This window comes from Marmota monax, unplaced genomic scaffold (genome assembly GCF_021218885.2).
Source record: "Marmota monax isolate L192 unplaced genomic scaffold, Marmota_monax_Labrador192_F-V1.1 WCK01_AAM20220418_F8-fsc00134, whole genome shotgun sequence".
Lineage (NCBI taxonomy): Eukaryota > Metazoa > Chordata > Mammalia > Rodentia > Sciuridae > Marmota > Marmota monax.
This window is the reverse complement of record NW_026692281.1, coordinates 5063268-5078273: the sequence shown is the minus strand read 5'-3', so window position 1 is coordinate 5078273 and position 15006 is coordinate 5063268. Positions and strand designations below refer to the sequence as shown.

The window sequence follows — 15006 nt, the reverse complement described above, 5'->3', positions numbered from 1 at the left end:
TTGGTTTTCTAAAAGGCATGCCTGGGTGATTTTAATAAAAATTCCCCTGCATCATAGAAAGAATAATGATTTAGAGTCATGAGAAGAAAATAATCTTTTGCAAGGCACAAAACAACAGATAGAAAGCTATCTTTCTTAAAAGCCTTGTATTTGGTCATTTCTATGCTTTGCACCTTAAGTTTTTATTCTTACTATTAAGAATGTAGGACCAGAAGTCAGGAAGCCTGGTTTTAATGTTAGTTTTACCATTTACATTATGGGAAAGACTGTCAGTATCTATGAGAGCTTGGGAGTCAGATAGGTTGAAATCAGTCTTGGGACTTTGTGAAATCTTTGAAAATTTACTTAACATCTTTTTGCAATCAAAACACTGTCTGATCTACATCCACCTTTCTCTCCCTAATGTCACATCACACTGCAGTATTCTCACTTTGCTCATTCATAATATCTCCTGCTTGACCCTCCAACCCACTGGGTACACTCTAAACTCAGAATCTTTACATATGATATTTCTCTTCCACAAAATTACTTTTCCTCCACAGTTTTACAGGTTATCCCATGAGTTCTTCAGGGCTATGTTGAAATATTTACATTCCTGTGAATCCTACCTTATTTAAAGGATTTAGAACTTTATCCCATTTTGCCTAATCCCAATATTCCTATCTTACTTCCCAGCTTTCAATTTTATATCACAGTAGCTAATATCATTGAATATTTTCCATATTTTACTTATTAATTTCTTATTGTCAGTCTCTTTTGATGAGAATGTAAGTTCCATAGTGCCAGGAACTGTCATCTTCTTTGTTTACTACTGGGTCCCCAGCACTTAAAATGCCTGGCATGTAGAAAATTTTCAATAAGTACTTACTTAACAAATTAATATACAATAAAATTATGAGATAGTTTTTATTGGTTCTTGGTAGCAAGATTTTTCGGCATGATTTCATTGTATTCATAGTGTTAGATCTTTTAAACTTTGAGACTGTGTGCAATGCTAACTGGTCTGTAAGTGCTCTGTTGCAGCAACAGCCATAACTACATATGAAAAGGGTTGATCAGAAACAAACTCACATACCCAGAGAAAAAATTTCCCAAAGCAGAACTCCAAAGGACCACACATCACTCTGGGTTGTATACACCTTGTCAAAAATGGCTTCAGGTGCCATCCACTTAAGTGGGAGTTTTGCCTAAAAAAAAAACAAGATAGAAGAAAACCCTCAGAATAGAGACTGTAACCCCATTAGAGGCAAGAGTAGTTGTCTGCTGTTTTGTGCCAGGGAACTTTGAACTTACATCTCCTTTCCAGACATAGTCAGGGTCTTTGTAGATGTCTCTGGCCAAACCAAAGTCACAGATCTTTACAACATTGTTATCAGCTAGAAGGATGTTCCTAGCAGCCAAGTCTCGATGAATGCACTAAAGAAAAAAGAAGAAGGTGGCTCTTAGGGCTTTGGGGCCCTAGGATGGTACAGATTAAAAGACTTTCAACCAAAAGAAAAAGAAAAAGAAAAAGGAGAAGTGGAAATTGAGCATGGAGTTGAAAACGAATGGGAAACCAGAAAAAGGAAGTTTCACAGAGGTGCCCAGCCCCAGAAAACAAAGTACCTTACACAGATAAATTGATCCATTTGGAAATTGGCAGGGTAGGCAGAATCTATAGAATGATAATACCTGTTTAACTCTTACATATTTTGTTCTTTGGACTCTCGTTGACTATCTTACCTTAGAAAAGATCCATTCTCTCCTACTGTATTTCACTGTTAGTGCCCTGAATTACAATAGATCTTATTTTCTCTCATTTGAACAACATCAATGGTCACTTAACTGTTCTCTCTGCTTTCATTCTAGCCACATGGACTAGTCCATCACCCATTCTAGCTATCAAAATTTAATTCCTAAGAAACAAATCTAATCATGTAAAATGCCTGTTTAGAAGCTTTTTATTTTACAGTAACTGGAAACCATTTAAGTTCATATTCCTTGGCATGGCATTCAAAACCTTTACAGTCTATGCCAAGCTTTGTATTCAGCTACATCTTCCTCCTGCCACATTTACCTCCTTGAATCCTATATACCTTAAACTTTTCATTTCTTTATTATACTGCTGAAATATAACTTTCTCTTAGAAACCTTCACAGATTCTCCAGGACTACTCCTATGTAATCACAAAGCATTTATTTCCTATTTCTATCCTAGACAATATCCTGTTATATTATATGTAGTATATCTTTCTTATTGGATTCTGAGGAAGGAGAACTGCATCTTTCATGTCTGTATCTCAGCTTTTAGCAGAAAGAACATTACAGACAATCACCACATATTTGCTGAATAAATTCATTTTCAGTATAAAATAATGTGCGTAATTAACAGGTCTAAATAATCCTAATCTAGCCACCTTCTAAATTAGTTTGAAAAGTAAGTCCCCCAAAACTGTAGGAAGGCAGGTGAGTAGCTGTCTCAAAGGTGAATGCATGTATGCATATTTTTTCAAAGACTAATTGGAGAGAGAAAATTGGAACACAAGCATAAGGTAAGACTATTAAAAAAGAAAAACAGCTACCATGGACACTGTGGTCATTATAATCCATCTTCCTTGCATCTCCAATCAATGGAAGTGAAGGAAAAAGAATAATGAATGCTCACTTTTCTGGAAGCAAGGAACTCCATTCCTTTGGCTACTTGGAAGCTATAGCAGATGAGGTCCTCTAAGGTAAGGGGATGCTTGAAGAGGTCATCTGAGAATAGGAAGAACAGAGAATATTACAGATGGCCAAGAGTTGAAGAATGTCCCATAATCCTGGATAGGTAATCATAAGGTAGAGGAAAGACACCTTATTTCCATGAAACCATAGAGAACAAGGGACAATTTTTTTTTGACAACAGGCCTTGGTATGACTTACTCCACTAGGATAATATGTGTGTTTTTAAGTAATTGATTCAAATCCTTGTGAAGGAAAAGAATCTAAAATTGTGTCTCCATTGATTTAACAGCTCATTCCTTGAATGTTCTGTTGAAAGTTCTTTTGAAAGACAGGTCTGTCTTTCAAAAAATAATAAGTGGTTTATTGTTATTCCCTTGCCTCTTCTGAGTACAAGAGAATGTAGATGATTTTTAGAGGCAAAGTTTGGGAATCTCCAGTAAATATCCATGATTAATGGTGACAACAGGACTGGATTTTTATAATCAGAATGTTTACTTGTCATGTATATTCCCTATTTATTGCTTGTTTGCCCTTCTCTTCATTTTTCTCAAAACATATAAAGTTCAAAGAAATTTCTTCTGCTCTTCCTGATGTTATGCCATCCCCAAAATATAATTAGAAGGTCCTTTATAATGATTCTAGACCAATTCCTTCCATCATTTCACAGGAAGGGAAACTGAGACCTATAAAAGAGATGTGGCTTCTTCAAGGTAATAAGACACAGATCAAAGGATTCTCAAGAAAGTGAAAATTACTTCATTTCTATAAGCCAGACAGATACTACAGATGAAGGTCTATTTCTGACCAACAGGACAATAAAAGAACATAGGATGAGTAAGAGCACAACCACCTTGGGAAGATCAGAAGTAGCACTTAATGTAATAGGCAGAAACCTCAGGTAGAACAAGAGTAATGTCACTCAAGGTCAATGCCTAAGTCTGACAGTTTTGACTGGAATGTTGGGTAAAATAAGAATAGGTGGGATGCCTGAGTTCAATTTGTTTTTTTATAAATATTTATTTATTCCATTTTGGAAAATCTATTATATATTTGTACAGCTCTAATAGTTGCTTATTCTTGAAATATTTTCACATTGCTTGGAAACAGCTATATCCCAAGATACCCAAGTTACTCCAACACTCCAGTTACTTCTTTCCTGTCCAAACTTTTCCATGATTCAGCAAATAAAGGGTATATCCCAGCCCATGGATACACTAGGTATCTATTTATATTAGTCTCTATTTTAGAAAATATCTTAATGTCTGTTAATCATATGTTGTGTTTCACACTAATATTTTGTAAAGTCATCCACATTATTTGTTAATAATTAAGTATATATTATACAGTTTGAGATGGAGTTAATATAGGTTAATATTTTTTATATCATCCCTACTTTGAGTAATAGTACTCCTCTGTTATGAGAATAAGCACCTCTAACCATGTCATGGGAAAGATGGAGGAAAACCTTCATGCAAAAATGATTTGGAAACTGTACATGTCTAAAACATTATGGGATATCATCATTATAAGATACTTCTGATTGCTAATTTAAGTGCAAGTTCAGCATACAGCAAAAGTCCTCCATGTTAGATAGAAATGGCTACAGAAAATGGTATGGGATTTTCTGGAGTTCCACTATTTAACTTTGCCTGGTCTTGCTGATTAGGCCTCATTTGCCCACTGACTCCTTACTTCCTACCCTCATTAGCCTTGAGGTTTTGCCATAAGGAAAGGGTCTACTTGTACTTACCTACATGGTGGGTTGTTGTGGCCCCCAGAAGGTAGCAGCTAGCTTCTTCCTCCTCATCAGATTCACTGTAACTCTTGTCTTCTATAAAACCAGAACTGATGGAACTTCCTGTGCTAGCCACATTCTGCAGATGATTCTTAGTTAGCTGAGTGAGATCACTATCAGAATCATGAATAGTCTTCACCTTTTTTCCCATATTGAGCTGGGACTGAGAATTTAAACAGATCATCAGTGTTTGAAGAGAACTTATGAATCATCCAATTCAATTTATTCTATTTTCATTAGAGAAGCTGAGAACCAGAGAGGTATAAGAGAGTTCTGTGAGTTCACATAATTTGAGAGCAAAGCTGAGAGTGATGACTGCTAATCTAAAATTCTATTACCTATATCAAAATGCCAGCTAGTTTATCCTTAGTGGGAGGAAATTGCTGAGAGTTGATCATCTGAGTATGTTACCTTGCCATGGAATTCAGCAGGCCTGCATAGGACAAGGATATCTCATAACCAGGAGTAGTTCAAATGGTGTCAAATTATCATTTTCCTATGCTCAGAAATTGGGCAAATAGAAGGGAGTCAGCTCTGTTTTAAAATTATGATTACTTCCTTTCCATTTGCTAAAGATAGACTGAGGTGGAACTCATTGATGAAAATAATAAATTGCTAGCTAAGTTCAGAGTTCCTAATCAGTTGGATGGATTCTAGAAGTTATTTTATTAATTAATACCCAATATCAAAAAATTTCAAAATAAATCACAACATAATGATCACGTACAACACTTTGCAGTACTTTGTGAAGTGGAGAAACCAGCTTTTCTCTGGGAAGACAAGGACAGTTGCAACATGTATATCTGGGGACAATAAAAAAGTGCTAACAGGAGATATATGTCTTTAACTATTTCCTTAATGGTGGAAGTTATCCAAAATATAGAGCTTCATCCCAGATTTCAAAGAAATAGAGAGATCCGGCATGTCTATGAAAGCCTAAAGGCATAATGGAATCTTGGCATACCTCACCAATTTGGGCCTCAGAATATAAGAGAATTACACACACAAAAGTTATAATTTCAGCTAATGACAGAATTCTGAGTGCCAGTTTCAAAGCAACATCAGTGGAAGTGATTCTAGAGGTAATTTAATTCAAATCTTTATTGGATGCATAAGTGTACATACTATTATTCCTGATTAATAATCCCCTAGCCTCTGCTATCCCCTTCTCCCTCTTTCTATGTATCATCATAAAATCTCCAGAGAAGACTCAAAACGTGGAATAGAGTGTGGGGTTCAGTTGGAGAAACCTACCTTGGAAGCAATAAAATCTCCTCTCTTCCCTCTCAGAAAATTAGCTAGGTTTCCATATTTGCAGAATTCTACTATGATCATCAAAGGACCTGCCAAAAGTAATATCTATAGTCATCTTTTCATGAAAGATAGTAAAAGGTAGCCAACTCTTGGGCTACTCTGACCTTGGTAACCTGTTGGACATGGAATATCCTAAAATTTCATTAACTCTCTTTAGTTGCAAACTAGTTGATGGATAAATTGAGCTGGATACAATGGTGACTGACCTCAAAAACATGCTGGCTGCTGAAAGATGAAAAAGTGAGATTGGCAAATAGGGGAAAATAAGGTTAATAATCCTGCTGAGCTTACCTGTGAAGTTCCCTAAGATGTACAGCATAAAATATGAAAGAATTAATAGGACAGTTTACACTCCAATGACCAAGGCAAATGTGAACACAACTCGTTGGATATTTTAGGCATTATATTACCTTTCCCACTTTATATATTGTTGTCCCAACCCCACCATCATTTTATTGATAAAATTCGTTTCTAAAAGGTTCACTCAATGGACTAAATTTTTCTGCAGTTTGCTCATGGCTTTCAAGTTTATTTGTGTTTGCCTTGATGTGTATTTTATTCATATTTATTTCAGCAGCACCGCTCTCCCCTAACATCCATAAGGAAGACCCTAGCTAAAATCAGTGGGTGCTTAGAAAATGCTGTTTGAAATAAAGGCAAGTGAAAGGACAGTGCAGTAGAATTGTCATAGGGGAAGAAACAAAATGTTTTAGATTTAGTGTAAAGAAGAAATATATAAATGGACAGGGCATGGAAATATGCTTGTTGAAAAAGTGGGTGAAACCCTCCTCAGGCTATGGTAGCAAGTACACTGAAGGTAAGATAGATGACTCAAGAAGTCTAGAAAGTACCATGTCTTGAACAGATTTTCACATTTCCTTGGCAAATTCTCTAACTATCCTGTCCAAGATCAGATACAATGTTGAGCTAGCAGGAATCTTAGACATAAACTCAATTTCTTTGTATATTGTACAGTCTTCGCTAGAGCAGGTGGCTGAGAACATGAGTTCTGGAGATCCTATGAAGTGTGATAAGTCTATAAGTTATAAGAACCTCACATGCAATTCAGGTAGTCATCTAAATCAGGGACTACCTTGCTTCTGAGCATATAACCTCTAGGAAAGAGATCTGTCTAGCTATGAAAGTCTTCTTACCTCCAGGCTTAGTGCAGGCACCCAGTAAGTTGACCACATTGAGGTGGTGACCAATGTGAATGAGGATCTTCAGCTCTGACATTAAAGCCTTGCACTCATTGGATGTTGCACAATCTGTTTGAGATAAACACAATAATCATACAAAAGGAATTTTTTTTGTCCCTAAGAGTAATGGTGGAGCATATGAAATACAACTTCCTGGTAAAGGAATTCTGGCAGAAAAGTCTGGAACACAACCACTCAGATGTTGGTTTGTCATCCTTTCCAAACAATATTTTAAACAAATAATATCTTTGTAGCATGTCCTAATTGGCCTCTACTCTGAGCTCTATGCAGTATTAGCCTCAATAACGTTTCTGATTTTTCATTTTGAAACAGGTACTCTTAGAATATAATCCTTTATGTGATAAACATTTTATCAATTACTGTACTATAAGAGGTAATGAGTTAATTGGCCCAGATTGTTCTAAATATTGATTTTTGTGGACATGTGGAATCAGAGGCATGGATTGGATAGTATTCAAATGTTTAGACACATGTTTATCCATTCAAGACTAAAAACACACCATAATTGATGCATCATGACCAGTGGAGAATTCACTTGGATTTCTATTCAAGTATATATGATACCATATAATTCCACTGATACATTGAGATTCTGATAGCCAAATACCATTAAGGACTTATACTGATGTTACCAGCAATTAAAAATATCAGGTTATAAACCAAATGCTGAATGTTTTCTTTGATATAAGGAAGCCGATTCATAGTGGGATAGGGAAGGGGAGCATGGGAGGAATAGACGAACTCTAGATAGGGCAGAGGGGAAGGAGGGGAAAGGAGGGGACATGGGGTAATTAATGATGGTTGAATGTGATGATCATTATTATCCAAAGTACATGTATAAGGACACAAATTGGTGTGAGTATACTCTGTATACAACCAGAGATATGAAAAATTGAGTTCTATATATGTAATGAGAGTTGTAATGCATTCCATTGTTATATATAAATAAAAAATATATATATCAGGTCATTACTTCTGCATTTAAGTTGTTGTATGCAAAGGAGATAAACAGGTTGTCATACAAGTTTCCACAATGACTGGTCATACTTATGTGGCTGCTATTTTTCATGAACATGAAGATGGAATGATGTTAGAAGCTGTATTTATTTACCTCCTTTACTTCCAGTTCATGTCTTTCACAGTACAGTTTTCTACCTGTCCCCAAAGTATACCTATAGATGTTCCTCAATGGCTTCCAAAGCATTAGAAATATTACCTTTTAGCATCTTCACTGCCACTGTTTTACAGGTTGAAGCTTTGTCGATGCCAAAGGCACAAGCTTCTATCACTTTACCAAAGGCACCATGGCCCAGGATTTTGCCTGAGGGGAACAAGAAGTAAAAATTAGCAATTGTGAAAGACCTCAGAAAAAAGTGCACATTTGAGTTCTTGTAACGAATACGAGCATCCCAAAGACAAAGCATTCACAGGGAGGTTTTGCAGACCACCCTATGTAAAATTATAATGCTGTTTTCCTCTATAACACTTAACTACTAGATAATATTATATTTATTTATCATTTATTGTTGTATCTATCTATTATTAATCTACCACACTAGAATGTAAGTTCAATGAAGACTTTCTTGTTAATAACTATATACTCAGCAGCTAGGATAATGTTTAATACATAGTAGATACCTAGCAAATATATGTGTATGAAGCAAGTGAATGAAAGGTTATACCACATCAGCCATGGAGACAAGGAACTTTGTGGGTTGAGGAAGATCCATAATGGCCTACAGACACATACTAGTTCAGTAGGTAAAAGTGTTATATACTTTTAAACGTTGTAAGTCTCCAAGTAATATACTTTATTAGTAATCACATTAGCTACTGGTATTCTGGATCTAAGTTTGAAGTCATTCAAGTGCAATTATTTATGGAAAAGACTCTGTGCTTCCTATAGCCCAAGAAATTTTTGTTAAAGAGATTCTAATGAAAACCAATCCCTATCATTTGTGAAGTACTTTAAATTTGTAAGACATATTGGCAAATGTTCTCACACTGAATTCCCACAAAAGTGATGGAATGTAAGAAAATACACATCAGTCCTAATGTCTCCCTTTTATGAGAAAAACATGTCTTACAGAAGTTAAGGGACTTCTCTTCTCTAAGATTACCTAGATTGTACATCTAAAATCTTTTAGTTGCATGTTATATGTACAATACAATTCTGCTACCCTAATTTCTAATTTTTGATTTGTTTACTATCACCACATTTGAAAAAAATATATCCAATTTTCTAGATGAATCATGAATGAGGTTGAATAGTGTTGCATACAATAATCTAAGTGAAACCTAGATTTTAGTGAAAGAAATTGGTACATACCCAACTGTAACCGGTCCCGAGGAAATTCCCATTTGCTGTCATCATAGGGAAGCCTGTCACATTGTTGATCAAGGGGCATTTCTCTAGGATCCACAATGATGGAAAGGTAGCTTGTTTTGATTTCTGAAACACTGGGCTGCAGAAAGTAAAGGGGAAAAACACCTTACTCTGTTTTATTTCTCTTCTCATGTGGTATAAGGCTTCTGAAGTTCACCATTTCACATCATAAGGAGTTTCATATAGTAAGAAATATGTACAAAAAATAAAGATAAGAAAAAGCACAATAAGAACACAATTAAAATAAAATTGACAATTTGGGAAAACAGTTGCAACAAACATAACATACAAGGAATAATACTCATGTAGGGCACAGATGGAAGGCAGAGCTGCGCGGGCACTCAGCCCAGACAGAAGGTGGAACAGAATGCAGAGACTTTGCTTGTGGGTCACCAGACTGAGCTCTGGACAAAGCACAAGGTCTCCTCAGCATCCCCCACCTCACCAAACACCCTATGCGAGAAACATATGGAATCCATTTTGGAAAACCTTACTCGCCATTAATCAGTGGGCGTGGCTACCAGCACGATTCTGCATCTGATCAGGTACCTGGTTTCCAATTACCCCACCCCCAGTTGTGATAACTCACAATTTTTCTCACAAGCTTTTGGGGCGTGTAGCTATCAATGCAGAACAGCAACTGTACAGGCACCTGATTTCCATCTCTGAGACTAAGAGTAGGGAGGCTCCAGGTGGAAGCTCAAATTCTCTCACACTGGCTACCTGACCACCCACAATGCAGAGACTCAAGCTAGAAATAGATAACTCCACATACTGGAAAAAAAGAAAACAGAGTTCTGAGAGACCTTTTTGTTTTTTCTTTTTGCTTTCTCTTCTTCTCTCTCTCTTCTCATCCATTCTCCTCTACCCTTCCCACTCTGGTCCTCTCAAACTCAACATATATGAAACCAAGAACTTTTCATGAAATAGGACTTTAAAACTGAATCACCAGAATAATATAATATAGAGGAATTGCATATGCCCCACCTCCCTCCCCTTTTTTTCTTCTTATTTTCTTTCCCCTCTCTCTTTTTTTCTTTCTTTCCTTGTTAATTTTTTCCTTCTTCCTCCCTCTACCCCACTTTCAGCCCCCTAACTTCTACTAGTTATATGTAGGGTAATTTTCTAAGTACAGATAGGAGTTTGAATTTATACATTCTTCCGTAAATTACCCCTTTCTATTCATTAGAGTTCTCCTCCAAAGTTGCTAAGTTAGATTAACCCCATACCCTCACTCCTTTCCCCCTGAACATAACATCCTATGTGTAACCTTTAGTTCTCTATATGCCATCATAAATGGTATGCCTTTTATGAAAATAATAACTATATTTTAAATAATAATTGAAGCCAACATCTGTAGACAGAGAGTCTAACTATAAATGTATTAATAATGAAAACTTGCGCATAGATGATGTACTATTGATATTGGGAACTTATAACTGTCTTTCTCCACAAAATAAAGATTTTGGAACTGTACAAGAGTAATATAAATATATAGGAGAAAAACATTAACAGTTACACAAAGCTGGAAAGAATGTGAGCAGTATGAAAAGACAAGTAAAGAAAGGACCACAAACAATGCAGGTCAATTCAACATTAGAAGAGGTAACATCTGCAGCAGAAGGAATGTCAGACAAAGATTTCAGGATATACATGCTTCAGATGATCCGGAGTCTCAAGGAAGACATTAGACAGCAAATTCAGACAATGAAAGATCACTTTGACAATGAATTACATAAACAAATCCAAAAAGCAAAAGATCAACTCTACAGGGAGATAGAGGTTATACAAAAAATAAAAAGAAAAACAAAAACAAAAATCCTGGAAATGAAGAAAATAATAAACCAAAACTCAAATGAGAGTATTACCAGCAGAATAGAACACTTAGAAGATAGAACATCAGATAACGAAGACAAAGTATATCATCTCAAAAAGAATGTATACAGCTCAGCAAGACTGATAATAAACAATTAGCAGAACATCCAAGAAATATGGGATAGCATAAAGAGACCAAATTTAAGAGTTATTGGGATACAGGAAGGTATAGAGGTCCAAACCAAAGGAATGAGCAATCTGTTCAATGAAATAATATTAGAAAACTCCTAGACTTGAAGAATGAAACAGAAATCCAAATCCTAGAAGCCTACAGGACGCCAAATGAGCAAAATCACAAGAGATCCACACCAAGACACATTATAATGAAGATGCCCAACATACAGAATAAGGAGGGAATTTTAAAAGCCACAAGAGAAAGGAAGCAGATTACATTTAGGGGTAAACCAATCAGGATCTGCACTGCTAGAAGGGAAGGCACATGGAAAGCACGAAAAAAAAGATGAGGGAAGAAAGTGCTCCAATCAAACCAAGATGATACAATAATAGATTCCCTTGACAGCACAGTAGATGAAATGTCAGAAAAGGACTTCCAAATATACATAACTAAAATACTCTGCTAATAAAACAATGACATAAGAGAGCAAATGCAGGCAATGATTGATAACAAAGAGATAAGAGAGTAAATACTTCTCTGTATATTTTAACAGTGAGAATCCCTAGAGGGAAGTTTTTTAAAAACCCCCAAACAAAGGAAGACTAAAACACAGCACATCAAAATGTGTGAGAGGCAGAAAAGACAGCACCAAGAGGGAATTTTATAGCAATGATTGTCTACGTTAAAAAAAAAAAAGATAGGAAAATACCAGATTAGAGGAACCCACTGCATGGTGGCTGCTTTCCAAGTGGAATGAAAGCATCAGTTCTGCAGCTGCATGAGGCAGGAAGGCTGTTGGAAAGTTCCCTAAAGCAACTTAGAGAGGAAGTAATCAGGAGAAACCCAGGAATATCCTGATAGAATAGAAAGAGAATTAATAGATTGTGTCAGTGCCAGGCAAGGAAAGCTCCCTGCCAATGAACTAAAAATTTCCCAATGAGTTTAATAAAGCAGACTCCACTGTCAAGCAAACTTCAACCTGAGAAGTAAAGAATCTCAGATACTACAAATTTAGATATTTCAGAAGAGGGCCCTGGCACTTAGAAGCAGATTTAGTTTAAGTGGGAAAAGAATGTCATTAAAGAATCCACATGGTTTACATCATGTCCAGGGGAGATTCAAAATCACTGCAGTTTTTCTTTTTCTGTTTTCTTTTCATCTGGTTGGTTTGATTTCTATTTGTATACTCACAAATGGCCACCTATGCTTTACTTCTCACTGGATTAATGGATAGTCAAGCCATGAGTCAATCTGTGTGCAAAAGTGAGACTATGGTAAAGACTTGGGGAAGCACTATGGGGTAATAGGAGCTGAAGCTGCCAGAATGCATATCTACAGTTTCATTTGTAATTTGTGGTATAAAATTTAAGGTAATGAGCAAGGATGAGAGGCAGTGAAAGTAGGTCATGTCTGGTTTGGGTAGTAAGCTGCTACCTGTAGCAATCAAACACAGGCCTAGCCAACTCCACATGATTAGAAGTTTCTGGGTAATCTTCTATTACATAATTAGGGCACATATCTCACAACTCCCCCCAGCATATATACTGAGGCTTTTGGAATGAGGTGTGATATGCATGTTGGATTATTCCACAGGCTCTTGAGAGTGCTTGACAGTGGCTATGACCAGAGCTACAATCCCAACACCAGATACCAAAACACAGAGATACTGAGAATAAAGTCTGCTCCAAAATGGAAAATGCTGCCCAAGAGTCTGCTGCCAGGCAGGGCTAGAGAGAGCTCAGCATACAGGCACTGCTAACAAGTTTGCCTGGTTTAGGTAAGTGCAGAGAACAAATATAAAGTAAGATAACTATTCCATAAACTTCTGCATGGTGGGGGGATTCTAAAATTGAAGCCATGGAAAAAAGTATCTCCCCTTTAAATAATTCACCAAGGAGAAAACTTAAACTTTTAATAATTGTTTTTGAATTAGCTATTTTGTATAAAATATTTTGTTGTGTCTTCTCTATTTGTTTTTTTTTTTCAGAGTTCTGGTTAATTTTACCCATTTCTTTGATTAATTAGATAAATTCTTGGTATCTCTTCTCTGCTTTCCCAACTCCATTCTCCTCCATTCTCTTTCATACTTCTCTTCCTCCTCATTTTATGTTGTTTCTTTCTTCCTCCATACTTTTTTCAGTCTTTTCTTTCATTTTCTTCCTTATTTCAATATAATTAAATATTAGGTATTGTTTTAGTTAGCCTTTTTCATTGCTATAATCAAAACACCTGAAAATAACAATTTTAGGGAGGTAAAGTTTATTTATCATTCCTGGTTTCAGAAGCCTCAGTTCATAGATGGCTGATTCCAAAACTCTAGGCCAAGGTGAGGCATAGCATCATAGTTAGAGAGTATGGAGGAGAAATTCAACACATGACAATCAGGAAGAAGATAGAGAGAATGAGTTCTCACCAGGGACAAAAAAATATACCGCAAGGGTATGTCTCCACTGACCCAGCAACCCAATCCACACATTCCCTGCATCCAGTTACCACCCAGTTAATCCTTATCAGTGAATTAATTCACTGATTCTTTTAAGGCTCACATAATCCAATCATTTCACCTCGGAATTGTATTTTCTCACACATGACCCTTTTAGAGATACTTCATATTTACAGCATAACATATATGTCATTAATGCCAAATTTTCACCCTATTCTATAATATTACTCACCCACATTCCTTCTTAGAAGAGTAGTGTAGATCATTAGTAATGCATTCATAAATATATGTTTGTTTACAATTTGTTATTAAGGGACCCATATTACTAGTGATTACATTCTCCTCACAGTCCAGTGCTGGTGGTAGAACTCAGCACTTTGATTATACTGATATTTTGATGCTAGGATATAACCCCAGTTCAGATAATATTTTAAAGAGCTAACTACTCACTAAAAGACCCTCACATAATAAGAGGAACCAATCATGACAGGTGCATAAACAACATAGAACTTCTGAAAGCATGAGGAATGAAGCCAACAAGACACCTCCAAAAGTTTATAAATCTACAATAATTGTATCCATGGATATTTATGTAGATAAAATGTTAGACAAATAATTCAACAAATTGATGGTTAAAATGATGGATTATTAATGAAAGGACCTAAGGGACAGAATGCAGGACATGTATAAACACTTCAATAAAGGGACACGGTGAAAAATAATCCAACAGACATTTCAAAATGGAAAGCAACAATAAGTCAAATGCAAAGCTCAAAAGAATGCCTCCCAAATAATTAGATCAAGTAGAAGACAAAAGTCACTGAGCTTGAATATATGGTGGACTTACTTGCACACAGCAGGTATTAAAGAAAAATAAATTATGATCAAAATAAACAATAATAATGGGACAACACTAAGAGACAAAATTTAAGGCTCAAAAGCATTCAGGAAGGAGTAGAGAACTAGGCTAATGGCATTGATAATCTATTCAGGAAAATGATAGCAGAAGTTTTTCCAAACCTTGGGAACAAGATAAATATCCAGATACTGTTTATTTACACTTATTTACACAAAACATAGAATTTCTAAGTGACCAGGAGAAAATCAAATGTGAAGAGTTGTTTACAGAGGGAAACACAGTTCATGGAAACCCACC

At 36.0% G+C, this 15006-nt stretch overlaps 1 protein-coding gene across 5 annotated transcripts in view; it reads right to left on the bottom strand.

The window, feature by feature from the left end:
• LOC124090050 (vascular endothelial growth factor receptor kdr-like) overlaps positions 1-15006 on the bottom strand; it is a 303001-nt gene that overhangs the window by 74250 nt on the left and 213745 nt on the right. For 3 of the 5 annotated variants that reach the window (XM_058578313.1, XM_046440433.2, XM_046440432.2), the window contains 8 exons: positions 9361-9496; positions 8248-8352; positions 6966-7079; positions 5752-5840; positions 4453-4660; positions 2644-2735; positions 1294-1416; positions 1076-1187 (listed from right to left, as the gene is read on the bottom strand). In XM_058578313.1, the coding sequence (XP_058434296.1) occupies positions 1076-1187; positions 1294-1416; positions 2644-2735; positions 4453-4660; positions 5752-5840; positions 6966-7079; positions 8248-8352; positions 9361-9496 (979 nt within the window). The remainder of the gene's footprint in view (positions 1-1075; positions 1188-1293; positions 1417-2643; positions 2736-4452; positions 4661-5751; positions 5841-6965; positions 7080-8247; positions 8353-9360; positions 9497-15006) is intronic. The other 2 variants (XM_058578317.1, XM_058578318.1) reach the window with 2 other exon arrangements.